This window comes from Hemitrygon akajei, unplaced genomic scaffold, assembly GCF_048418815.1.
Source record: "Hemitrygon akajei unplaced genomic scaffold, sHemAka1.3 Scf000090, whole genome shotgun sequence".
In the NCBI taxonomy this organism is placed as follows: domain Eukaryota; kingdom Metazoa; phylum Chordata; class Chondrichthyes; order Myliobatiformes; family Dasyatidae; genus Hemitrygon; species Hemitrygon akajei.
In genome coordinates, this window is record NW_027331976.1 from 2,853,177 (window position 1) to 2,880,568 (window position 27,392).

Sequence of the window (27,392 nt, forward strand, 5' to 3'; positions counted from 1 at the left end):
GTCTCACACTGACCCGGTCCTGTAGTGAGGGGTGTCGGTGTTTACAGACCGTACACTGTGGAAGGTGTGTGACGTCTCACACTGACCCAGTCCTGTACTGAGGGGGGACCGTACCCAGGATGTTCTGTGATTGATCTCATCATTCGGGATATCTGCTCATCCTGGAACAGGCCGGGTCTGTCTGCTCACTCTCAGTTCCAGGCTTCTGGCATCACTACTCAATGGGATCGTACTTCACAATGTGGCCAACTAAAAGCTCGCAGGATGCGGTACACTGGGGAATCAGCAGAGTGTAGCAACATCCTAGGATTAACCCTCTGTGAGCCGTATACTTGTCGAAAGGCAGGCTGGAGTAAGGGAGAGGGTGTAAAGTGTCAGGGAGATGGAACTGCAGACTCCTTCACTCGTTGAGGGATCACTCCCTCACTCCTCCGGAGGCTCCGACGTGCACTGCACAAGCTCGATCTGAGGATCCGGATCATCGAACATCTCCCGGAGCTGCGGCCAGAGAGGAGGAAAGATGAATGATTGCCGAGGAAGGAGAAGTTGATGGAGAGATAGGAGGAGAGGAGCATCAAACAGGAGGCAGAGGTGTGACAGAGAGGGAGGGAGCTGAGAGGAAAGATGAGGATAAGAGGAGAGAAAATTGAGAAGGTGATAGAAAAATGAAGGTCTGGGTGGAGGAGGGGAAGGTGGTAAGGGGGAGGGGAAGGAGAGGATATTTGTCCCCGTGTTCCGCCCTTCTTCCCTCCACCCCATCCCATTCAGCTCACTCTCTCACCTTGTTTCGAATGGCTTCCCGCACTTCTTCCTCACTCATGTCTCCACTCGCTGTCACCTGCACGTCAATCCACCCGTCCTCCTCTCCTGAACAAAACAGCCCAGTGTCAACATGGTGTCACTGTCAGGTCAAGTGCTGCTCACAGGATGTGCTCCCTCGTTTCCGTCCCTTCGATCGTGCAATCTCTTCTCCCCCACTCCCCACCATTGAACACCTTGATTCCTCCCCACACCCTCATCAAATATCTATGTCAATATTCGATTAGACAGGGACAGGGAGAGTGTGAGAAAAGGGCAGGGGTGGGGTCAGGGAGAGAGTGTGCACAGGTAGTGAAGAGAGGCAGAGAACGAGGGAGAGGCAGACAGTGAGGGGGTGGAAAGTGGTAGTGAGAAAAGAAAGAGAAAGATGGATGAATCCAGAGTGAGAGACCGAGACATGGAATGTGGGATTTCCCAATTACCTGCATTGGACAGTTTTATGGACATGGGAAATGATGTCAGTTACATCCACATGTAAGATTAGAGCAGTACACGGTCACTGGTGCAGAAGATTAGAGCCCCTGGTATTGGGTGTAGTGTGTTAACGAGCAGCGAAGACTTATGATCACACGGAGAACGGACTCTTGGAGGAACATGTTATGGAAACTGGCAAGAAACCTCCCTCATTCACTCATCATCTCTCTGTATTCAGGCAGAACCAGACATCGGTCAGCTCCCACCCCACCTCCACATCACTCCTCTGTCACCCTCTCTATCCTCAATCACTCCGACCATCTCTCCTCACCCACACATCCCTCCCAGCACATCCAGTCATTCCCTTCCTCAGTGACATCAGGTCTCTCTATTCCCCCTTCACTCCTCAGTCACCCTCTCTATCCTCAATCACTCCGACCATCTCTCCTCACCCACACATCCCTCCCACCAGATCCAGTCATTCCCTTCCTCAGTGACATCAGGTCTCTCTATTCCCCCTTCACTCCTCAGTCACCCTCTCCCTCCTCAATCACTCCGACCATCTCTCCTCACCCACACATCCCTCCCATCACATCCAGTCATTCCCTTCCTCAGTGACATCAGGTCTCTCTATTCCCCCTCACCACCCCTCAGTCACCCTCTCCCTCCTCAATCACTCCGACCATCTCTCCTCACCCACGCATCCCTCCCACCACATCCAGTCATTTCCTTCCTCAGTGACATCGGGTCTCTTTATTCAAAATCAGAATCAGGTTTAATGTCACCGACATAAACATACATTTATGAACTAGTAGGGCAGGAAGAGAGGACAAAGTAATGGAAGTACTGGTCATGGGTTCATTGTCCATTCAGACATCCGATAACAGAGGGAAGAATCTGTTCCTGAAATGCTGATTGTGTGTCTTTAGGCTCCCGTTCCTCCTCCTTTGTGATAGCAATGTGAAGAGGGATTCCTGAGTAATGGGTGTCTTTAATGATGAATCCTATTCCGTCTCCCCATCACTTTCCTGTCATAACACCCCCACACACCCTTTCTCCCGGTTACTCTGACCCTCTCCCTGGTCTCCACGCTTTCCCTCTCCAGCCACCTACCGGCCCCTCGGCCCATCGTCTCCGCTGACACCGTCATTCATGTTGCCCTGCACTGCAGGTCGAGCAGGTGAATGGGCCCAGGAGTGGGGGAGTGGGGGACTGGGGCAATGGGGGAGAGGGGGAGAGGGGAGTGGAGGAGTGGAAATGATCAAATGTCTCCAACAGTCCCAAGACTTCGTACCTGAGGTATCCATTGGGGCGGAGGACGGTTTCTGTATACACCCTCCAGTAGTTGATCCTTTGGGCTGCTCCCCTGTGGAAGTCTCCTGGTCTGTAATGAAGGAACAGAGACAGGGACAAGTGGAAACACTGAAACAGGTCATCACAATGGAACAGGAGTTCAGGGAATGTGAGACTGGGTCTGTGGTGAAACTGACACCATTCCTCTCCTTCCCAATCCTCCCTTCACTGCCCTCAGTTTGACACTGGAATGATTGATTCACTTCCCTATATACCAATGCATGGTTGAATTACAATAAACTTCAACTTGAATCGGTTCATGAGAACTTCCAGGTTACAAAGTTATGGAATGACACACGTTCGCAAGACTTGGTACCTGAGGCTGTATCTCGAGCTGGGTCTGAAGAAGTTTCCTGGGAAAAATCTCCAGTGGATGACCTTTCAGACTGTTTCCCTGTGGAAGTCCCAGGACCTGGAATGAAGGAATGGAGAAACATGAGAGTGGAAACACAGAAACAGATCATTAGGCAAGACATGAGTCTGAGGGAAAGGGGAGTGTGAAGAAATCAACAATATCCATCTCCCTACACTGACTCTCCCTCCCAAACCACCATGACTCCAGGTCTCTCTCCTCAGCATGAATTTCTGCAACTGAACATGGCAATGAGGGTTCCCTTCAGTGAATCCTACCACCATTTCCCCAGCCTGCAGACTCTTATGGGATAGTGGACAAGCATGAATCATCTCCTCTCCTTCAGCCTCTCCAGTCCAACATCCACCCCTCTCTGCTCACTCATTCCACCTCACACTCTCCAACGCCAATCCTGACCCTATTCAACACGTCACAAAATCAATCTCTACATAAAGATACGTTACTTCAAACCTTCACCATTCTCCACTGCCAAGACCAACAATGCACTCTCATGTCCCAAATCTTCAAAAACTCCCCAATATCACTAACCTCCATGGACTCACCAGGTATCCAGTGAGTTCCCACCCTGCCATTGGGGCCTTGTCCCTCTTGGTGTTTCCCAGCACCCCCAACACACAATGATCATTGTCCGATCCCTCATCCATCCCATCCTAACACTACCCATTTGATCATCCCAGACCCAGTCAGTGATCCGTGAAGCCCACGTTTCTAATTCCCGTGACACTGACCACGTAACCCTGCCACTGGTTGTCAACCCCACCGTCACCCTCAGCGAGGACCCCATCCATCCCTCACCCAGATCCTGACCCTTCCTGAAGACATCAGACATCCCCAGTGACCACTCACATCCCTCACTCAGCAAAGCCAAGGGGCTCAGTCCTCATGCTCTGGCCACCAACCCACCTCACCCGGCCCCATGAACTAAACTCAGACCAAGGTCATTACTGCCCACGTTATAATTGTACAACACCCTCCCTTGTAGTGATCCTGGATGGTGCTGAAATTTGTCACAGGGAGGAGAGAGGAACCTCTCACTCCATCATTCACGCCCCATCCCCTGCACCCAGCAGGTAAACTGATCTCTGAGACGCTGTATTTTACAGTGTGAGATTGAATCCATACAGACAGAAGAATTCACACCTGGGCTCGTGTCTCCTGCTGGGACAGAGGATGATTTCTGTGTGTGTTCTCCAGACACTGACCCATCGGTCTGTTTCCCTGTGGAACTACCTGTGTGTAGAATAGAGGAACAGAGAGAGTGAGAGAGTGGAGACACTGGAGCAATCATCATGAGTCAGAGGAACAGAGGAATAGGTGCGTGTAGAAACCAACATCACACAGGGTCTCTCCACTGTCTCTCCCAATTCCCTGTCACCCCTGATCATTCCCTTCAGTGGGAGTCGGGACGAAGTTTAGGGATCAACATGGGGATCAGGGTTTCCTTCAATGATCCCCACCACTGATTCCTGACCTGCACTGTCCAGCTGTGGGTCTGTACACTTCCAGTATCACTTCCTCTCCAGCCACCTCTCACCCCATCCACTCAATCACCCCTTCGTAGACCCCAATTTCCCTCCAATCTGTCATTCCCGACATCCAACCCTTCTTACTACCACCCGCTTTCTTCACTCCTCTCACCCCTCTCTGCACTCCCCCACAGTCTACTCACCATTTCCATCCATGATTCTCCACTCTCCCCTCTTCTCCCTGGCACACTCTCCCCTCCATTCTCTTCATTCCCCTCTCCAGCCCTCCCCACTCCTTTTCCTTCCCCACTATCGGACCTCCACTCCCCTACAGTACTTCCCCACATACCCTTCACCCCACAGACGCTCTCTCAACCTCCATCATCCATAGTCCTTCTTCCCCTCCACTCTATCCTTTCCTGACCTACTCTGTTCCTCCTCTTCTCCCTCCTCCCCTATGCTTTCCCTTTCTTCCGCTCTCCCTCACTCACCTCCCCTCTCTCTCATCCCCTCCCCTCCACACTCTTTCATCCTCTGACTCCTCGACCACTCACCTCCATCCCTCCCTGCGATCACACACAAACTAAACACCCAGATCTGTGAAGATGTGCGGCAGACATCACAGGGACTGTAATGGGTTTCCATGTTCGTGTATTCTCCAGTCCGACACAGAGTGTTGAGCTACAGGGTCAACAGGGTCTAGTCTGTGCAACCTGCTATTATACCCACTCCCATTGACCAACACTTGGACCTCAGCCACCAACACCACTCCCATCCTTGTACTTATCCAAATATCTCCTCATTGCTGCATTCAAACCCACATCCACCACTTCACTGACAGCTCATTCCACACTCTCAGTAACATCTGAGTGAAGAGGTTGACCCTCAGGTTCCCCCTTAACTATTTCACCTTTCACCCTTAACCCATGACCTCTGTCATGTCAGTGGAAAAGCTAGTATTGACACTACCTGTACCCTCATCATTATATATACCTCCTTCTAATCTCCCCTCATTCTCCTTCACTCCAGGGAATGAAGCCCAAACCGATTGAACCTTTCACTATAACCCAGGTCCTCAAGTCCCAGCAATATCCTTGTAAATTTTCTCCAAACCCTTTCCAATCATATTGACATCTTTCCTGCCAGCAGCTGACAATATTCCAAATTAGGCCCCACCATCGCTTTTTACAACTTCACCATAACATCACAATCCTTTGATTTATGAAGGCCAAACTGCCAAATGCTATCTTCACGACCCGATCTACCTGTGATGCCACTTTCAATTATGAATCTCTATTCCCAGATTGAACAGGGAGAGGAACATTCCCTTCAACAATCTCCTCCACTGACACCAGATCCAGTGGTGGACAAACCCAGCCCAGATTCTCCAGTCATTGCTTGCTGGGTTCCCACTAGTTCACTACGAATGTGAACCAGTCAGAGAACTATGGTGTGGGGGAACACCACTGGGGAGATGGGAGGTAACAACACAGGAAGAAACCATCAACCTGAATCAAATAGGTTAAACCACAAACCCCACACTGTCCCCCCGGGCCATTCACACCTCCCTCTTCAGTCAACCCTCTTCTTTAATCTCACACCCCATTCCTCTCTCATAACCATCCATCCTTCCTATGCAAGACACTGAAATCCCTCCCCTTAATTCTCCCCCACTCCACACAGACAGCCCTCGCCATTCACTCCATCTTTCTCCTGTTAGACACTCCACCCCTCCCTCTCCTAGACACCACCACACTGTCTCCTCAGTTCGTCTGCTACTCACCCAGTACATCCAACTTTCCTCTATTACTCTGTCCAACAACTGGGGTCCACCATACCTTCACCTTCCCTCTCCATCCCGTCACAGTTCCTGCCTCCCCTCTCTCATTCCTCACCAGTTTCTTCCCTGTGATCTGTCAGTGTTCCTCTCTGACCTCTCAGAAAATCCCTTTGACATTTACTTCATCATTCTCTGCTCAATCATCCCTCTCACTGTGTCTAAAAGCCACAGTGGCTCATTACCTCACCCACATCCATCAAACTCAACCCAATCCTGACCCCATTCATCACCCTATCATACAAGCTTTTCACAAAGGCTCATCATACCTCTATTATTCACCAATGCCTCATTCCACCATTGCTCTCTGATGACCCAACACTTCAAAAACTGCCCAATACCCTGAGAACAGCTGCTCCCAATTTATGTTCCCAAGTTCCTGCCTAATGGCATATTTCACACCCCCCCCCCATCCCACCACCACCACCACCACAATTAAATATTTTCCCAAATTGTCTGCTCCTATCCCTCTCCAGCACCATGGTGAAGGAGATAGAGTTGTAATCACTATCTCCAAAATGCTCTCCCACCGAGAGACCTGACAGCTGACCAGGTTCATTTCCCAATACCAGATCAAGTACAGCTTATCTACATCAGGAAACCTTTGTAAACACACCTAACAAACTCCACCCATCTAAACCCTTTGTATTAAAGATGACAGTCAATATTAGGGTAAGTTAAAATCACCCATCACATCAACCCTATTATTATTGCACCATTCTAGAATCTGCCTCCCTATCTGCTCCTCAATGTCTCTGTTACTATAAAAAAGTTATTGCCCATTTCCTGTTTCTGACTTCCACCCACAATGACTCAGTAGGCAATCCCTCCATGACTTCCTCCTTTTCTGCAAACATGATACCATCCCTGATTAGCTGTGCCACTCCCCACCTCGTCTGCCTCTCTCCCCATCCTTTTTGAAACATCTAAAGCCAGGCACACTCAGCAGCCATTCCTGCCCCTGAGACATCCAAGACTCTGTAATGGCCACAAAATCACAGTTCCATGTATTGATCCATGCTCTAAGTTCATCCGCCTTGTTTATGATACTCCTTGCATTAAAGCAGACACATCTCAAACCATCTGGCTGAGTGCTTCTTTGCTCTATCATCTGCCTATCCTGCCTCATAATTCCCAACAATCTGTCACTACTTGTGCGCCAACCACCCAGGCTCAGGAAAGCCCTCTGCCTCAATCTCTGAGCAACGATTTATCCTCCGATATTTGGGAAATTGAAATCTGCCACCCAACACATGTAGATATTAAGGAAGAGGACGTGCTGGAGCTTTTGGAAAGCATCAAGTTGGTTAAGTCTCTGGGACCAGACGGGATGTACCCCAGGCTAATGTGGAAAGCAAGGGACGAGATTGCTGAGCCTCTGCCAATGATCTTTGCATCATCAGTGGGGAGGGGAGAGGTTCCAGAGGATTGGAGGGTTGCGAATGTTGCTCCCTTATTCAAAAAAGGGAGTAGCAATAGCCCTGGAAATTATAGACCAGTGAGTCTTACTTCAGTGTTTGGTAAGTTGATGGAGAAGATCTTGAGAGACAGGATTTATGAACATTTGGAGAGGCATTAAATGACTATGAATAGTCAGCTGGCTTTGTCAAAGGAAGGTTGTGCCTTACGAGCCTGATTGAACTTTTTGAAGATGTGACTAAACACATTGATGAAGGAAGAGCAGTAGATGTAGCGTATATGGATTTCAGCAAGGCATTTGATAAGGTACCCCATGCAAGGCTTACTGAGAACGTAAGGAGGCATGGGATCCAAGTGGACATTGCTTTGTGGATCCAGAACTACTTTGCTAAAAGAAGGCAAAGAGTGGTTGTAGACGGATCACATTCTGCATTGAGGCCGGTGACCAGTGATGTGCCTCAGGGATCTGTTCTGGGACCCTTACACTTTGTGATTTTTATAAATGTCCTGGATGGGGAAGTGGAGGGATGGGTTAGTAAATTTACTGATGCCACAAAGGGTGGAGGTGTTGTGGATAGGGTGGAGGGCTGTCAGAGGTTACATCAGGACATGATGCCAAACTGGGCTGAGAAGTGGCAGATGGAGTTCAACCCAGATAAGTGTCAGGCAGTTCATTTTGGTAGGTCAAATGTGATAGCAGAATGTAACATTAATGGTAACAGTAAGGGTGGAGGATGAGAGGGATCTTGAGGTCCGAGTCCATAGAACACTCAACTCTGGTTAAGAAGGCATACGGTGCATTGGCCTTAATCAATTGTGGGATTGAGCTTAGGGGCCGAGAGGTAATGTTGCAGCTATATATTACCCTGATCAGACCCCACTTGGAGTACTGTGTTCAATTCTGGTCACCTCACTACAGGAAGGACATGGAAACCATAGAAAGGGTGTAGAGATTTACAAGGATGTTGCCTGAATCGGGGAGCATGCCTTATGAGAATAGGTTGGGTGAACTCGGCCTTTTCTCCTTGGAGCGACGGTGGATGAGAGGTGACCTGATAGAGGTATATAAGATGAGGACAGGCATTGATCGTGTGGACAGTCAGAGGCTTTTTCCCAGGGCTGAAGTGGCTAGCATGAGAGGGCATAGTTTTAAAGTGCTTGGAAGTAGATACAGAAGAAATGTCAGGGGTAAGTTTTTTTTATGCAGAGAGTGGTGAGTGCGTGGAATGGACTGCCGGAAACGGTGGTGGAGGCGGATACGATAGGGTATTTTAAGAGACTCCTGGATAGGTACATGGAGCTTAGAAAAATAGAGGCTATGTGTAAGCCTAGGTAGTTCTAAGGTAAGGACATGTTCGGCACAGCTTTGTGGGCAAAGGGCCTGTATTGTGCTGCAGTATTTCTATATTTCTATCTTTCTATTCCACTATCATATCTGCCACCCTGCCTGCACTGTACAATGGGTAACAAAGACCAGATCTTCTAACCTTGTTCTTTGGACTTAGCCTCTCCTTATCAAAGCCTCAAGTCAAAGCCTGACAACTCCTAATCTCATCGCTGACCTACTTCCCAACAATGGCCCTTCTGTACTTTTATTTAATTTGCAGTGCTCTGCTCCCTACGCTGATCAGACCTCTGGAATGTTCGAACGCCTGTCTCCTCCTTCATCACTACGGGTCGGGATGAAATTCTGGGACTGACCATGGGGATCAGCGTTCCCTTCGATGATCCCCACCACCAATTCCTGAGCTGTGGACCATCCAGCATCCATTGTCTCTCCCCCCACCACCCTCACAGCGGCTCCCTCTCAGCACCATTCCTCCCCTCCAATCACCATCTTGTACCCCAGACCTCTCTCCCATTCCCACCTACAATCTCCCTTTATTGCCTTCATTTTCCTCCTCCTCACTCCCCTTTCTTTCCACACCACTCTCCCTCCTTTCCACTTTCCTACTTCCCTCCAACCCAGTCATTCCCCTCTGACCCTCCATTCTCCTCAATGTGCCCTCCCCTCTCCCCCGACAATGTTCACATGGTCCCTATGTGAGACAGGCAGCCCGGGAGTCTCATGTCACCTCATAGTAGGAAGGATATGGAAGCTTCAGAGAGAGTGCAGAATAGATTTACCAGGATGATGTCTGGATTAGAGAGGAGGTCTTGCCAGGAGAGGTTGAGTGAGTGAGGGCTTATCTCTTTGGAGTGAAGGAGGATGAGAGGTGACTTGATGGAGGGGTACAAGATGGTAAGAGGCATAAATCGAGTGGACAGCCAGAGACGCTTTCCCAGGGAGGAAGTAGCTAATACCAGGGGGTGTAATTTTAAAGTGACTGGAGGAAAGTATAGGGTGGACGTCAGAGGTAAAAATTTTTACACTGACAGTGGTGGGTGTGTGGATACATTAGGGGCATTTAACAAACTCATAGGCACATGGATGACAGAAACATGGAGGATTATACAGGAGGGAAGGGTTAGATTGACCTCAGAGTAGGACTGCACAACATTGTTGGGCCGAAGGGCCTGTTCTGTACTGTTCTGGGTTCTCTCGACTCTCTCTAAATCTCCCTCCCCTCGGCCTCTTCCCTACTTCCGTCACTCCTGGCATCCCACTCCCCGCATGCTCTCCACTCAGCCTCTCCCTGTCTCTCCTTCCCCTTGGCCACTTCGCTATTTCCCCCTCCACTGAGCCTCTCACTCTCCCCCACTTCTCTCGGCCTCTTTCTGTCGTCCTACACTCGGCCTCTCCCCGTCTCCCCCTCCGCCCCTGGGCTTCCTTCCCCAACACTGTGACTCTCTCCCCATTCCCACGGCCTCTCAACGCCTCCCACTCCCCTTGGCCTCACCCTATCTTCCTCTCCCCTCGGTCTCCCTCCATCTCCCTCTCCGCTTGGTACATCACTCCCCCCTCTCCCCTCACTCTCACCACTGCTCCCTCCATTTCCTGTCAGCCTCACCCTCCCTCACTCCAGAGGATGGGTAGACTCCCTCCCGGCAGCTGACACAGCATTGTTGGCCGAAGAGCCTGTGCTGTGCTGTACTGTTCTGTGTTCTATGATCTCTGTCACAGGTCAGACTGGGCAGTTTCATTCTGACCCCGGTGTGAAGGGGGATACGGGAAAGGTGATCACAGACCACGGGCAGGGCAGCCGACTGGAAAACTCAGCCCGTGGTGTGTGTTGGTGACTCAGGACGTCCCAGAATTTTCCCACAACTGCCACACTGCTGTGTCACTGGGGAACGGTGACCTACCTGTGCAGTACACAGCGTTACTCGAGGTCGGCTTCAGCCAATACACAAAGTAATCGGAGCAGTTCTTCACCTTGACCTCTTCGAAGTAATAGCTGCCTTCACCCTCGGTGAAGTAGACTGTCCTGGTCACCTCCCCCTGTCCCACGTTGGGATGGGAACCTGGAAAGAGATTTATAAACACTGTAAAATCAACCCGGTCCCACAGTACAGCGGGGAATGTGAATCAGGACCCACTCTAAATCAATGGTTCACAACCCACGGTTCGGTCCGGCCTCAATCAGCACTGAGCTGCTGCCCTCTCCCTCTCCACCCCACCCTCCCCGCAGCAGCACCTTCATCTTCTGAATGAGCCTCCCATGAGGGACCTTGTCAAACGTCTGGGGGATCTCATTGAAACCTATCGAATATTAAAAGGCCTGGATAGAGTGGACATGGAGACGATGTTTCCTATAGTGGGGGAGTCTGGGACCAGAGGTCACAGCCTCATATCACATGAACCTCCCTTTAGAACAGAGATGAGGGAGAATTTCTTTAGCCAGAAGATGGTGAATCTGTGGAATTAATTGCCACAAACGGCTGTGCAGGTCACGTCATTTATAAATGTAAAGTGGAGGTTGAGAGGTTTTTTTGATTTGTGAGGGTGTCATTTGTGACTGTCCCTCATTCACCCACGGTCTTCCCAATGCTCATCAGTCCCATCCATAAGAATCCTCTCCACTGCCTTCCCTGCCACTGACGTGAGACTTACTGGTCAGAGAGTCACAGAAAGCTACAGCACAGAAACAGGCCCTTCGGCCCATCCAGTCCATGCTGAACCATTTAAACAGCCTTGTCCCATCAACCTGCACCCGGACCACAGCCGTCCATCTCTCCCATCCATGTACCAACCAAACTTCTCTTAAACATTGAAATCAAAATGGCATCCACCACTTGCTCAGGCAGCTCGATCCACTCTGTAGTTTCCAGGATTATTCCTGTTTCCCGACATTTCCTCCACATTTCAAGAAAAGCTTAAATCTGTTTTATAAACTTATCTATCTATTTTGTAATAAAACATGGGGAACCATGGGAAAACCCATGTATTCCATAGGGAGAAGGAACAGAGACTCCTTACAGATGACACTGAAATTGAACTCTGAACTCTTACATCCCGAGCTTTAATAGTGACGCGCTAACCACTACATTACCATGGCAACCATTAATTTATCCCACTAATTGGTGAACGATGATGTCTGCAGACTCCCCGAACTCCCTGGAGATTGCCCCATGACTGAAATGAGTCTGGAGTCGTTGAAACTCCTCCGGGTCGTGTCCTGAATGGGGTCAGTGGGCAGATCAGTTCTGTAACCCAACTCCAGGAAGTTGTCACTCCTCCACCGGACTCCATGATGATACAGGACCGTAGAGTGGTCTGAGTGACTGTGGGGAGACCTCTCAGGGAGATGGGGTTCTGTGTCCATGCTACAGAACTCTGAATAAATCCGGCTCAGAAAACCTCCCCAGAAATAACTGAGCCCCACTGATGTTGAGCCAGACCCTACCATCTAGCCAGCCAGGGTTCCATCCAGAGCAGTGATATCGTGGAATTTCCGTTTCGGGAATCTTCCATCCTCCAGAACTGAAACAACAATCAGAGAGTCAGTCCCTGATCTGAGGGAGTTTATCCACTCACAGAGACATGAGAAATTACACTCACCCTGTTCGTACCCTATCTCTGGTCAATAACACCCCCCCCTCCCCCAATCCTGGGAATTCCCTCTCTGTTGCACCTCTCCCTTGTCTCTACCCCGAGAATGTGGGATCTCCGCTCTCCCTGTATTTACTCCCCATCTCAGTGTAGTCACTGATGATCCTGGTCTCCCTGCATTTCCCATTCACACACCCCTTGTTCCCCTGTTTACATTCCCCTTCTGTGTCCAGTTTCTCAGTAATAATCTCCTCACTTCACCTGTTAAATCTGTACTATCCCACTTGAAGGTTTCCATCACCCATCCATTGTCCACCGGTACACGAAGTGTTGGAACAACTTGTGCTCCTCCAGGGCTGATCCAGGACGGTGTGGGTTACACACGGATCACTGAGTGTGGAGTCTGTGACTGAGGGACAGAACGATGTTCAGTGTTATTGTACAGCTCACGTTCCCCATCCTCTTTCTGTGCCAACCACAACCCCCATCCTGAACTAAATGGTGGGGGAGGGGAGGGAGGCTGGCTGGAAGGTGATAGGTGAAGCCAAGTGGGTGGGAAAGGTCAAGGGCTGGAGAAGAAAGAATCTGCTCAGAGCGGAGAGTGGACAATAGGAGAAATGGCAGGAGGAGGGGACCCAGGGGAAGTAATAATTTGGTGCTAAGAATTAAAAGGTCACTTTGGGGAATAGACGAAGGGGGAGGAGTATTTTGTTCACTGGAAGGAGAAATCGATATTCATACCATTAGGTTGGAGGCTACGCAGAAGGAATATAAGGTGTTGCTCCTCGACTTTAAGGGGATTCATCTTGGCACAAGACAAGGCTATATATTAACAACATTGGAAAGGGATTGGGAATCGGAATTTAAATGTTTGGCCATCAGGAAATTCCGTTTATGGCGGATGGTGTGGAGGTGCTTGAGAAGCAGTTCCCCATTTTACCATGAGTCTCTCCAAAGTAGAGGAGGCCAAACTGGGAACAATAGACAGCCCCGGCAGATTCGGTGAAGTGATACCTCACCTGGAAGGAGTGTTTGGGGCCCTCAATGGAGGTGGGGGAGGAAGTGGATAGGATGAGCCTGGAGGGAGATTAGTGGGGAGGGACATATGGACAAGGGAATCGTGGAGAGAACGATCCCTGCAGACAGTGGTGGGCAGGGGTAGGAAAGGATATGTTTAGCAGTTGAGCCCCTTTGGAGATTGAGGAAATTGTGGAGGGTAATGTGTTGAATGCGGAGGCTGTAGTGTTGGTAGGTGAGGATGAGAGACTCGGGAAGATGAAGTGAGTCCAGATGTATGGGAAATGGAGGAGATCCGGGTGAGGAAAACATCAATAGTAGAGGGAGGGAGGGAAGCCCCATTCTTTAAAGCAGGAGGACATCTCTGATACCCTGGAATGGAAACCACATCCTGAGAACAGACGTGGTGGAGGCACATCTTGTGCCAAGGTGAGGCCACCCTCAAGGTGGAGGAGCAACACCTCATATTCCAGCTGGGTACCCTCCAACCTGATGGTGTGAATATCGATTTCACTGTCCGATGAACAAAATTTACTCCTCACCCTTCCTATATTCCCATTCTGATCTTTTACTTCTCACCTGCTTTAAACTTTCCCTTGGGTCTCCTCCTCTTCAGTTTCTCCAATTGTATTCACTTTCCTCTCCTATCAGTTTCTTTCTTCTACAGCCCTTGACCTTCCCACCCAGCTGGCTTCACCTGTCACCTTCCAGCTAACCTCTCTGCTCCCCCCAACCTTTGTTCTGGCATCTTCCCCCTGCCCTCTCAGTCCTAAAGAGGGGTCTTGGCCCAAATTATCAACTAACTATTCATTTCCATAGATGCTGCCTGACCTGCTGAGTTTCCCCAGCATTGTGTGTGTGTGTTGCTACATATTACTATATAATACCCTGAGATTCAGTTTCTTCCCGACATTCACAGTGGAACAAAGAAATACAATAGAATCAATGAAAAACTATACACAAACAAAGACTGACAAGCAACAAATGTGCAATAGAAATCAACAAAGACAGTATCCATCAGTCAGGACCCCACCACCCAGGACATTCCCTCTTCCTATTACCACCATCAGAGAGGAGGGACAGGAGCCTGAAGACACACACTCAACATTTCAAGAACAGCTTCTTCCCCTCCACCGTCAGATTTCTGAACGGACAGTGAACTTATGAACATTACCGCACTATTTTTGCTCTCTTTCTACACTACATATTTATTTTCTATATATTTGTTATTGTAGCTTGTGCATTGCACTGTACTGCTGCTGCAAAACAACAAATTTCATGACATTTGTCAGTGATAATAAACCTTATTCTGATTCTGTGTTCTAGTACATGGAACATAGAACAGTACAGCACAGGAACAGGCCCTTCAGCCCACAATGTTGTGCTGACCCAGCTAGAAAACAAATCAGAAACACCCAAACCTTAATCCCTTGAGATGCTCACACAACCAATGATTTCACTTTAAGGACTTTATCTTGTTATTTCATGTTCTCGTTATTTATTGCTATTTATTTATATTTGTATTTGCATAGTTTGTTACTTTCTGCAATCTGCTTCATCTGTCATTGATCCTGTTAAAAAATTTACCCCTCACATCCCTCTTGAACCTATCCCCTCTCTCCTTCGATGCCTGCACTCTGGTATATGACATTTCAACCCTGGGAAAGAGATACTCTCTGTCCACTCCATCTCTGCCTCTCAGATGTTATAAACCTCTATCTGATCTCCCCTCAGCCTCCGATGCTCCAGAGAAAACAACCCAAGTTTATCCTGCCTCTCGTGATAGCACATGCCCTCTAAAAACAGACAGCATCCTGTTAAACCTCTTCTGCACTCTCTCCAAAACCTCAACATCCTTCCTATTATGGGGTGACCAGAAGGTCTGCAATACCCCAGATGTGGCCTCACCAGAGTTATACAAAGTTGCAACACAACCTCTTGACTTTTGACCTCAATGCCTCGACTAACAACATCAGCAATCCATAAGCCTTCTTAACCACCTTATTGAACTCTGAGCCACTTTCAAGGAGTTCCGAACTTGGATCCCAAGATCTCTCTGCTCAGCAACTCTGTTAAGGATCTTGCCCTCAACATGCCAAACTTTGATTAGTAACTTTCCTGTGATCTATTGTGTTCTTTTTCATTCTTCTTCACTTCAATTGCAGTGAAGAGATTTGTGGCTCTTGTTCCTTGACACATAAAATCTACTGTCACTGATTAAATGGACTCTCAAGTTCAAGGTTATCATCATTGAACCAGATTAGGTATTGAGCAATGAGGAAGGGTTAGTTAGCAATCTTGTCGTGCGAGGCCCCTTGGGTAAGAGTGACCATAATATGGTGGAACTCTTCATTAAGATGGAGAGTGACATAGTTAATTCAGAAACAAAGGTTCTGAACTTAGAGAAGGGTAACTTTGAAGGTATGAGACCTGAATTAGCTAAGATAGACGGGCAAATGAAATTTCAAGGGTTGACGGTGGATATGCAATGGCAAGCATTTAAAGATCGCATGGATGAACTACAACAATTGTTCATCACAGTTTGGCAAAATAATAAATCAGGGAAGATAGTGCACCCGTGGCTGACAAGGGAAATTAGGGATAGTATCAATTTTAAAGCAGAAACATACAAATTAGCCAGAAAAATCGGCACACCTAAGGACTGGGAGAAATTCAGAGACCAGCAGAGGAGGACAAAGGCCTTAATTAGGAAAGGGAAAAAAGGTTATGAGAGAAAGCTGGCAGGGAACATAAAAACTAACTGTAAAAGCTTTTATAGATATGTGAAAAGAAAAAGATTGGTCAAGCCAAATGTAGGTCCCTTACAGTCAGAAACAGGTGAATTGATCATGGGGAACAAGGACATGGCAGACCAATTGAATAACTACTTTGGTTCTGTCTTCACTAAGGAGGACATAAATAATCGTCCGGAAATCGTAGGGGACCGAGGGTCTAGAGAGATGGAGGAACTGAGGGAAATACATGTTAGTAGGGAAGTGGTGTTAGGTAAATTGAAGGGATTAAAGGCAGATAAATCTCCAGGGCCAGATGGTCAGCATCCCAGAGTGCTTAAGGAAGTAGCCCAAGAAATAGTGGATGCATTAGTGATAGTTTTTCAAAACTCCTTAGATTCTGGATTAGTTCCTGAGGATTGGAGGGTGGCTAATGTAACCCCACTTTTTAAAAAAGTAGGGAGAGAAAAACCGGGGAATTATAGACCGGTTAGTCTGACATCGGTGGTGGGGAGAATGCTAGAGTTGGTTATCAAAGATGTGATAACAGCACATTTGGAAAGAGGTGAAATCATCGGACAAAGTCAGCATGGATTTGTGAAAGGAAAATCATGTCTGACGAATCTTATAGAATTTTTGAAGATGTAACTAGTAGAGTGGATAAGGGAGAGTCAGTGGATGTGGTATATTTAGATTTTCAAAAGGCTTTTGACAAGGGCCTACACAGGAGATTAGTGTGCAAACTTAAAGCACACGGTATTGGGGGTATGGTATTGATGTGGATAGAGAATTGGTTGGCAGACAGGAAGCAAAGAGTGGGAATAAACTGGACCTTTTGAGAATGTCAGGCAGTGACTAGTGGGGTACGGCAAGGCTCAGTGCTGGGACCCCAGTTGTTTACAATATATATTAATGATTTAGACGAGGGAATTAAATGCAGCATCTCCAAGTTTGCAGATGACATGAAGCTGGGCGGCGGTGTTAGCTGTGAGGAGGATGCAGGGTGACTTGGATAGGTTATGTGAGTGGGCAAATTCATGGAAGATGCAATTTAATGTGGATAAATGTGAGGTTATCCACTTTGGTTGCAAGAACAGGACAACAGATTATTATCTGAATGGTGGCCGAGTAGGAAAAGGGGAGGTGCAACGAGACCTGTGTGTCATTGTACACCAGTCATTGAAGGTGGGCATGCAGGTACAGCAGGCGGTGAAAAAGGGAAATGGTATGTTGGCATTCATAGCAAAAGAATTTCAGTACAGGAGCAGGGAGGTGCTACTGTAGTTGTACAAGGCCTTGGTGAGACTGCACCTAGAATATTGGGTGCAGTTTTGGTCCCCTAATCTGAGGAAAGACATTCTTGCCATAGAGGGAGTACAAAGAAGGTTCATCAGATTTATTCCTGGGATGGCAGGACTTTCATATGAAGAAAGACTGGATCGACTAGGCTTATACTCACTGGAACTTAGAAGATTGAGGGGAGATCTTATTGAAACGTATAAAATTCTAAAGGGATTGGACAGGCTAGATGCAGGAAGATTGTTTCCGATGTTGGGGAAGTCCAGAACGAGGGGTCACAGTTTAAAGATAAAGGGGAAGCCTTTTAGGACAGAGATGAGGAAAAACTTCACGCAGAGAGTGGTGAATCTGTGGAGTTCTCTGCCACTGGAAACAGTTGAGGCCGGTTCATTGGCTATATTTAAGAGGAAGTTAGATATGGCCCTTGTGGCTAAAGGGATCAGGGGAGAGAAAGCAGGTACAAGGTTCTGAGATGGATGATCAGCCATGATCATATGAATGGCAGTGCAGGCTCGAAGGGCCGAATGGCCTACTCCTGCACCTATGTTTCTATGTTTCTATGTCTCTATACACGTATCGTGCCAAACAAAACAACCTTCCTCTGAACCAAGGTGCACAACACAGTACATATAACTCACAACAACACATCAAGTCATACTACCACAAATAAATTAACAAATTATAAAACATATTCTAGAATATTGACATTTAGCATAAGGTGCATTTCAAAGTTCAGAGTAAATTTATTATCACAGTACAGATATTTCACCATATACAACCCTGAGATTCATTTTCTTGTGGGCATACTCAATAAATCAATAGAATAATAACCACAACAGAAACAATGAAAGACCGACCAGTTAGGCCATTCAACCAGAGTGCAGAAGACAACAAACTGTGCAAATACAAAAAGTAGAAATAATAATAATAATGATAATTCAATCTATATACTGCTAAAACTCTAAAACGCTCTGTTTGTCTGTTTGTGACCTCCAATTACCCCAGACAGTACATTACAGCGGCACTTGTTTTGACTGAGTCAACTTAAAATGCGCTAACTAGCAGAATGCATGCAAAGTTCAAGGTTATATATTTGTATAAAACTGCTCACTCGTCAGTTAACAAGCCCCACTTTCCACAACCCGAGCCGACTCCATGTGCACGGCCAGCCTCAGCAGTGCCTCACGATGCTCACAGCAGCGATACAAACCACAGCAAAAGGGCAAGGCTATCACTTCCATTTAGGAGAGCGCCAACCACATCATCAAGAAAAATCTGCATCTTGGAGGCTTGGGTGTTACTGCTTTGTATCTTCTATCCAGCATTAGGGTAAATAAATACGGACAGCCTAATTATGCTGAGTGGAAAGAGAAGGAGGACATTATGGTCAAGAGATGACACCAAACATCGTAGGGAAATGGCAAGGAGAGGGAGACAACAAGACTCGGATGAGGCCGGGGCTGCATGACTCCAGGATCAAAGGATAAGGACAAAAAAGACGAGAGAAGAAGAGGCAGAGGAGGAAAGGCATGCAGTATTCTTGAAGGGTGGCAGATCAACCAGAAATATTGTCATCAAAAGTGTCTTTCGTTAAACGAGGAGGATCTATATTTGGCTTGCTTCTGTTATGTGGCCGGCAACAATGAATATAGAATTGAGTCAGGTTTTATAAACAAACATAAACATTTATTAAACTCCTCTCAACAAAAGTGAAAAGTAAACTAACGACTAACTTAACCGGAAGTTAACTGCAAAACTGCAATTTAATGAACAGCCAAACCCTGGAATAGTTCTTAAAGTGGTAAATTCGAAAGTCCAAGTGATTTATACATTCAGTAAGGAGACTGCAACAACAATTTCTCCAAAGAAAATGACGAATCTGCTGATCGTAGTCGAGAGATGCCTTGTCCAAAGGTTTCACAACGAAGGAAATAAAATGGCTTAAAGGAAATTATCTTTTCCTGCAGGGTCAACACTGCACAAACCTTCCTGATCTTGCAGGGGTTATCTCAGATGCAGGTCACTATTCCTGAATGAAGATTCAATAAGGTCGATCCTTTATAAAACCGCCAAACGACACCAACTTTACTCAATCCTTCGGGTTCCCGCACTTCGGTAAAGTCTTCACTCTCCAGCTGGACTGTAAAGGCAAATCCAAGATGCAACAAACCAGAACTCGCAGCGATTGGCGAAACTGCCGGCACAACGGTTTTTGCTCCTTACAATAGAAAGTAAAAACTCTACTTTAAAAACGAAACTGCGTCATGAGATGAACACGCAGCAAAATAATTATCGAACTGACTATCAAACTAACCTGCATCACAACAGGGGTTTCCCCGTATATACATGTTGAAACATTATATCATGTGACCACACACCGGCAGGAAAATTACATCATGTGACCTCACATTAGCGTGCAAATTACATCACCCCACCATTACATCATGCTGATAAGGTACTCAATTATATCATGGTCATAAGACAGTCACAACATACCCATGGGGTATGTAACACCTCCCTCCAAAAAGTGAAAATTTTGGTCTGTTATGAGCAAAATTTTAACTATTTACAAAAAAAAAACAAATGTATAAAATCTACAACATACACAATATACACAGAATTATCATACAACACCTTACAAATGAGTATGAGTATGAGTATGAGTGTTACAAATGTTAAAATACCACTCCATAAAAAAACTACAGTGTACATTCAACATCTCGATAGACAGTCAGTAATCACATTATCTTTGCCTTTAATATGAGTTATCAAAATATTATACTCCTGTAACATTGAACTCCAATTCAGTAACCTATTTTTGTTTTTCATCTTACTCAAAAACACTAACGGATTATGATCGGTGTAAACTATGAGTGGTTTTTGAGTTGTACCAACATACACATTAAAATGTTGTAAAGCCAGAACAAGGAATAATAATTCCTTTTCTATAGTTGAATAGTTTCTTTGATGCTCATTAAATTTCTTAGAAAAGTAAGCTACTGGATGATCAGCCTCGTCACCCTCATTCCTTTGAAGTAATACTGCTCCTGCACTAGCAGCTACTGCTCATCACTAGCATCTACAGCTAATGAAAATGGGTTTTCAAAGTCAGGTGACCTGCGCACAAGTTGATGACATAGCATCATTTTCAGTTTCTCATATGCCTCCTGACAAAGCACTGTCCACACAAACATTTCATTTTTCTTCAAGAGGTTAGTTAATGGAAGGGTAATGTCAGCAATATTCTTACAAAATTTTCGGTCATATCCTACCATTCCCAAGAATCTTTTGAGAGTCTTTTTACCAGTTGGAGTGGGTACCTCTAAAATTACCTGAACAGGAGCTAATTTACCTTGACCCACAACATAACCAAAGTAGGTCACAGTGGCATGACCAAATTCACTGTTAGCTAAGTTAATCGTTAAGTTAGCTTTTGAAAACCTTTCAAATAGTTTCTTCACTGTAGTAATATGTGCTTCCCAAGTATCATTTCCTGTAACTAAATCATCAATATAGCCAACTGTATCTTTTAACCCATGAAGCACAGAATTATTCATCCGCTGGAAAGTATCTGGGGCATTCTTCATTCCAAAAGGAAGATATTTATATAACCCAGATGGGGTTCCAAATGCTGAAATCTCTCTACCTCTATCAGTCAATGGAACACACCAATACCCTTTTAACAAATCAATCTTTGTAAGGAACTTTGCTTGTCCGACGTTGTCCACACAGTCATTCACTCTAGGGATTGTATACACATCTGTTTTAATTACAGCATTCACCTTCCTGTAGTCAGTACAAAACCGAATACTACTGTCTGACTTAGGCATCATAACACAAGGTGAACTCCAATTCGAATTAGCAGGTCTAATAATACTACTCTCTAACATATACTTAATTTCTTGTTCAACAAATCCACATTTTTCTATGTTCCTCCGATATGGATGTTGCTTTATGGGTTTGGCATCTCCAACTTCTGCATCATGTGAAGCTACTGTGGTTTTTTTAGGAACGTCTGGAAATAAATCCCTATATTTCAAAAGCAACAGTTTTATCTGCTGCCTCTGCTCTGGCTGTAAATGAGCTAATTTCTCATCAATATTTTCCAGAATTGTTGAGTTTGGTAATCTGGCAGAAATAATGTTGTGTTTAAAATGAGTTTCAGATGAATCATCCATTAAGTTCCCAGTGGGATCAGTCTCATTATTATTAACCACAACAGTCACAGTAGTGGACTGTTTCTCATAATATGGCTTCATTATATTTATACGGCAAAGCTGTATTGACTTCCTTCGATCTGGAATTTTCAACCACATAATCCACATCATTATCTTTAGATACAATCTCGTAAGGACCATGAAATCTAGCTTTTAAAGGATTCGTTTGCACCGGGAAAAGAACCAACACCTTATCTCCAGGCTTAAATGACCTCATTCTAGCTTCCTTATCATACTAGGTATTCATTTTCTCCTGAGTCAATTTTAAATTTTCCCTGGCTAAACTACAAGCTTTATGTAATCTATCCTTAACTTTCAAAGCATAATCCAGCAAATTAGTATGTACCTCTTTATTAATCCATTGTTCTTTAAATAGGCTAAAGGTCTTCTAACTCTATGCCCAAACAGAAGTTCAAAGGACTAAAACCCAAGGATTCCTGCACTGATTTCTGTACTACAAATAAAAGTAAATATACGCCCTCATCCCAGTCCTTTTCATTTTGCACACAATACGTCCTATTCATGGTTTTGAAGGTAGAACGGAACCTCGCTAAGGCTCCTTGCGATTCTGGATGGTATGCAGTTGAGGTAATCTATTTAGCTCCCAGTTTATAAATTATCTGCTGGAACAATCCAGACATAAAATTACTACCTTGATCAGATTGTATTTCCTTAGGCAACCCAAAATAAGTAAATAATTTTTATAAGAGCCTTTATTACCGTTTAAACCGTTATATCCCTGAGTGGCATTGCCTCTGGAAACCTAAACTCTGTGCACATGATGGTCAGCAAATATTGATGGCCAGTTTTAGTTTTTGGCAATGGGCCTACACAATCTACAATAATTTTGGAAAATGGTTCACCAAATGCAGGAATAGGTTGCAGTGGGGCCACTGGAGTAACTTGAGTAGGTTTGCCCACAATCTGACAAGTATGACAAGTTCGACAAAATGTCACCACATCTTTTCTTAAACCAGGCCAGTAAAAATGTTTAAAAACCTTGCTCACAGTTTTCTTCACACCTTGGTGTCCACCCAAGGGCATACTATGCGCCAAAGTTAAAATCTCTTGCAGATAAACGTTAGGAACTACTACCTAGTGAACAACTTCACATGCCTCACTTGCAGGAATTGTAGGTGATCTCCACTTCCTCATTAACACCCTACTCTTAAAATAATATCCTACTGGCACCTTCTCAATTTCACTATCTGTAAGAGCTTGTTCTTTAATGTGATAATCTCAGGGACTCTACTCTGCGTTGCTATCATCTCCTTCTGAGATAGAGACAAATCTTCATGGTCAGACTTACTACAAGAGTTCTGATCAAACAATAAAGGTAAGAAAGTTGCTGACACATCCTCAAAATTCGAATCCCGAGTTGAACGGTTATGGGTTCATGGCAAGGGAGATGAGGCTGAGTAGAGGGCTACGGTGGGAAATTTTGTCACATGGTGTAAGCAGAATCATCTGCAGCTTAATGTGAAAAAATCTAAGGAGCTGGTGGTGGACCTGAGGAGGGCTAAGGCACCGGTGACCCCTGTTTCCATCCAAGGGGTCAGTGTGGACATGGTGGAGGATTACAAATACCTGGGGATATGAATTGACAATAAACTGGACTGGTCAAAGATCACTGAGGCTGTCTACAAGAAGGGTCAGAGCCGTCTCTACTTCCTGAGGAGACTGAGGTCCTTTAACACCTGCCGAACGATACTGAGGATGTTCTATGAGTCTGTGGTGGCCAGTGCTATCATGTTTGCTGTTGTGTGCTGGGGCAGCAGGCTGAGGGTAGCAGACACCAACAGAATCAACGAACTCATTCGTAAGGCCAGTGAAGTTGTGGGGGTGGAACTGCATTCTCTGACGGTGGTGTCTGAAAAGAGGACGCTGTCCAAGTTCCATGCCATCTTGGACAATGTCTCCCATCCACTCCATAATGTACTGGTTAGGCACAGGAGTACATTCAGCCAGAGACTCATTCCACCGAGATGCAACACAGAGTGTCATTGGAAGTCATTCCTGCCTGTGGCCATCAAACTTTACAACTCCTTCCTTGGAGTGTCAGACACCCTGAGCCAATAGGTTGGTCCTGGACTTATTTCCACTTGGCATAATTTACCTATTATTATTTAATTATTTATGGTTTTATATTGCTATATTTCTACACTATTCTTGGTTGATGCGACTGTAACGAAACCCAATTTCCCTTGGGATCAATAAAGTACGTCTGTCTGTCTGTCTGTCAGTAGCAGACCCATCCTGCGTTGACCCATCCTCCTCATCCATCTTTTTGGCCATAGCTCGGGTTACAACACAGGAGGAATCCATGTTAGAACCCATCTTTGGTTCATCAAAGATGGGCTTAATCATCAAAGGCACTTCAGGAAAAACTTGTCCATCTGCTAAGTCATACCCTAACAACAGAGAAACATTATTCACAGGTAAACTGGGTTGTAGTCTTATTTTAACAAGTCCTGTAACTAACCCTGACCTTAAATTCACACTATGCAAATGTACAGGCATAAGGGCACTCCCAACACTTCGTATATAGTGTCAGTGTCAGACTCATCGCTGAACTTTAGAACACTGTCTAACGTAAGTGACTGAGGAGCTCCAGTATCCCTAAGGATTCTTATTGGCATCGGAGTGGATTCCTCTTTCAAGGATACAAATCCTTTGGTTATAAAATGATCATATCCCCCTTAACTTGGTCAGACTCTGACAAAGCTTCATTTGTATTTCTCGAACTCTGTGGATTTACAGATTGTTCAATATGTTGCACACAAGCATCTGGGACTGCCCCCTTCTCCTTCTTCTTCAGTCGGAAACAGTTAGCTATTACGTGACCAAGTTTCTTACAATAATTACAAATAGGACCAAACTGTCTTTCCTTCACATGTTTCCCTTCATCCTTACATTTCTCACTAACTTCTGATTTAATTGCTGGTTTACTTTGACTCTCTGTGCTAATATTCCTTTTAAAAGTTCTACCCAGAGGAAATTTAACTTATGGAGTAAAGCATACTCGTCTGCTAATTCAGCAGACTCCTGCAATGTAGCAGTGTCCCTCTCATTTAAGTGTGTTCTTACGTCAACAGAAAGTCACAGAAAGCTAGGGTTGCACCTTTTAAATTTCTCCATTAAAATCAACTCTTTCAATCTATTATACTCCCCACTCACGTTTTTAGAGGAAACCCAACTCTCAAAACACACAGCTTTATCGTAGGCAAATTCCACGTAAGTTTTTTCCACGGATTTCTTCAAATTTCTTTATCTTTTTCTATAGCCTTCCGGAACTAGTTAATACACTTTCAGTATATGCCGCTTCACAATATCATAATCAAGTGCTTGCTCAGCAGTTAAAGCTGTATAAACTTGTTGTGCTTTATCTTGAATTACACTTTGTAACAGCGCTGACCATTTATCTTTCGGCCATTCAGAAATCAGAGCAACAGTTTCAAAATGCTTGAAATATTTATCTATTTCTGCCTCATTAAATGGAGGAACCAATTTAATTTCCTGACTAAGAACAAACGGTTTCCTAGAACTAGAAGCTTGTGTCTGGGACCTTAACTGCTCTATCGCTAAATCAAAGACTCTTTTTATATGCTTCTCTTAATGCCATTTTCGCTCGATGTCAGCTGCTAATTGTTTTTGTTGCAACTCAGCGTCTACTCTAAGCTTCTCTAACTCCACCTGTTCCAGGTGTAACTGGATCACTTCCTGACTTACAGGGAACCTATCTAACTCCGCTTCATCAAAATCTCCCGAATTTATATAATGTTCCGTGATTTTCCTCTGAATTACCAGCTTAGTTGTAAACTTCGAAATTCCTTTAAGGTCCAACCCTCTAGAAATGTCGGATACATCATATTTTCTCGCCTTCACTTATACTGCTGGGTCTGGTGATACCAGAAACTCGTCAATATCATTGCTGCCAAATACCACTCACAGACCATCAAACAAAAGAATCAGGTATTTCCCTTTTCCAAATCAGATTGATAATTAAACAAGCACTTAGACTCAAAATTGATTCAGATCCTGGACAAACCCCCAATTTCTGTGATGTGGCCAGCAACAATGAATATAGAATTGAGTCAAGTTTTATAAACAAACATAAACATTTACTAAACTCTGCTCAACAAAAGTGAAAACTAAACAAACGACTAACTTAGCCAGCCAAACTCTGGAATAGTTCTTAAAGTGGTAAATTCGAACACAGTCCTAAACTGGTAAATTCAAAAGTCCAAGTTATTTATACAGTCAGTAAGGAGAGACTTTCCTGCAGCAACAATTTCTCCAAAGTAAATGACGAATATGCTGATCGCAGTCGAGAGATGTCTTGTCCAAAGGATTCACGATAAAGGAAATAAAATGGCTTAAAGGAACTGACCTTTTTCTGCAGGGTCAACACTGTACAAACCTTCCTGATCTTACAGGGGTTATCTCAGATGCAGGTCACTATTCCTGAATGAAGTTTCAATAAGGTCGATCCTTTATAAAACCGCCAAACGACACCAACTTTACTCAATCCTTCGGGTTCTCGCACAGTAAAGTCTTCACTCTCCAACTAGACTGTAAAGGTAAATCCAAGATGCAACAAACCAGAACTGGCAGCGATTGGCGAAACTGCCAGCACAACAGATTTTGCTCCTTGAACAGAAAGTAAAAACTCCACTTTAGAAACTAAACTGTTTCATGAGACGAATACGCAGCAAAACTATCTATCGAACTGACTGTCGAACTAACCTGCATCACAACAGGGGTTTCCCCTTATATAACTGTTGAAACATTATATCATGTGACCACACACCGGCGGGAAAATTACATCATGTGACCTCACACTGGCGGGAAAATTACATCACCCCACCATCACAAGACAATTACATCATGCTCACAAGATACTCAATTACATCATGGTCATAAGGCAGTCGCAAGATACCAACGGGGTATGTAACACTACACATCTTTCTTCTTTAATAAACTCAGTTTTTCTTCTTTAATTTCCAAAGCGCATCACATCAAACTGCACTAGCTTTCTCTCAACGTTTGCCCCAATGGGTCACACAGTTGTCTAGTAAGCAATAAATATCAAGATCCTGAGATGAAGAGTCCTTGAAAGTGAGTCCATAGGTTGTGGGAACATTTCAATGATGGGACGAGTGAAGTTGAGTGAACTTTTCCTCTGTGCCGTGCAATAGATTTTGGAGCCGTTTCACAGACACCCGGTTCACCTGTCCTTTGTGAGGCCGGGAGGAGTCAGTGTACAATGTTTATATGAAGTGTGAGAGGTTGCAGCCCCTGTTTGAGTATCTGAAGGGGCTGCTGCTCACGTTTTGGTTGTACTTCAGCCCTGTGCTCCTGATATATGGTCACCCAGTACGGAGGGGGTTGGGTCACTCAGAGAATCTACTGGTGGGCTTGTTCCTGGACCTGGCCAAGATGGCCATTCGTGGGTCCAGGCAGTCAAGGGCTCTGCCCAAGCTGAACGCCTGTCCCTCTTCTGGGGTTACCAT

General features: G+C 45.4%; 1 protein-coding gene across 1 annotated transcript; it reads right to left on the reverse strand.

Moving 5' to 3' along the window:
* Positions 1–316: 316 nt before the first annotated feature.
* On the reverse strand, positions 317–27,392 carry LOC140722833 (uncharacterized). The gene is made up of 9 exons (XM_073037484.1): positions 27,290–27,392; positions 24,131–24,290; positions 12,469–12,545; positions 10,924–11,086; positions 4,100–4,185; positions 2,903–2,998; positions 2,528–2,617; positions 782–867; positions 317–498 (listed from the first exon to the last, which is right to left on the reverse strand). Exons 1-9 carry the CDS (start codon positions 27,390–27,392, stop codon positions 424–426), a joined length of 936 nt encoding a protein of 311 aa, XP_072893585.1. The 3' UTR covers positions 317–423.

What these genes read in the sequence shown, in the direction of transcription:
- LOC140722833 (XM_073037484.1), bottom strand. Translation starts at nt 27,392, where the DNA reads ATGGTAACCCCAGAAGAGGGACAGGCGTTCAGCTTGGGCAGAGCCCTT. An exon ending in GCTGTGTACTGCACAGGTAG is followed by an intron (nt 4,186 to 10,923) that starts GTCACCGTTCCC and finishes ACACACAGGTAG; the next exon opens with TTCCACAGGGAAACAGACCG. An exon ending in AGCTCGAGATACAGCCTCAG is followed by an intron (nt 2,618 to 2,902) that starts GTACCAAGTCTT and finishes CCTTCATTACAG; the next exon opens with ACCAGGAGACTTCCACAGGG.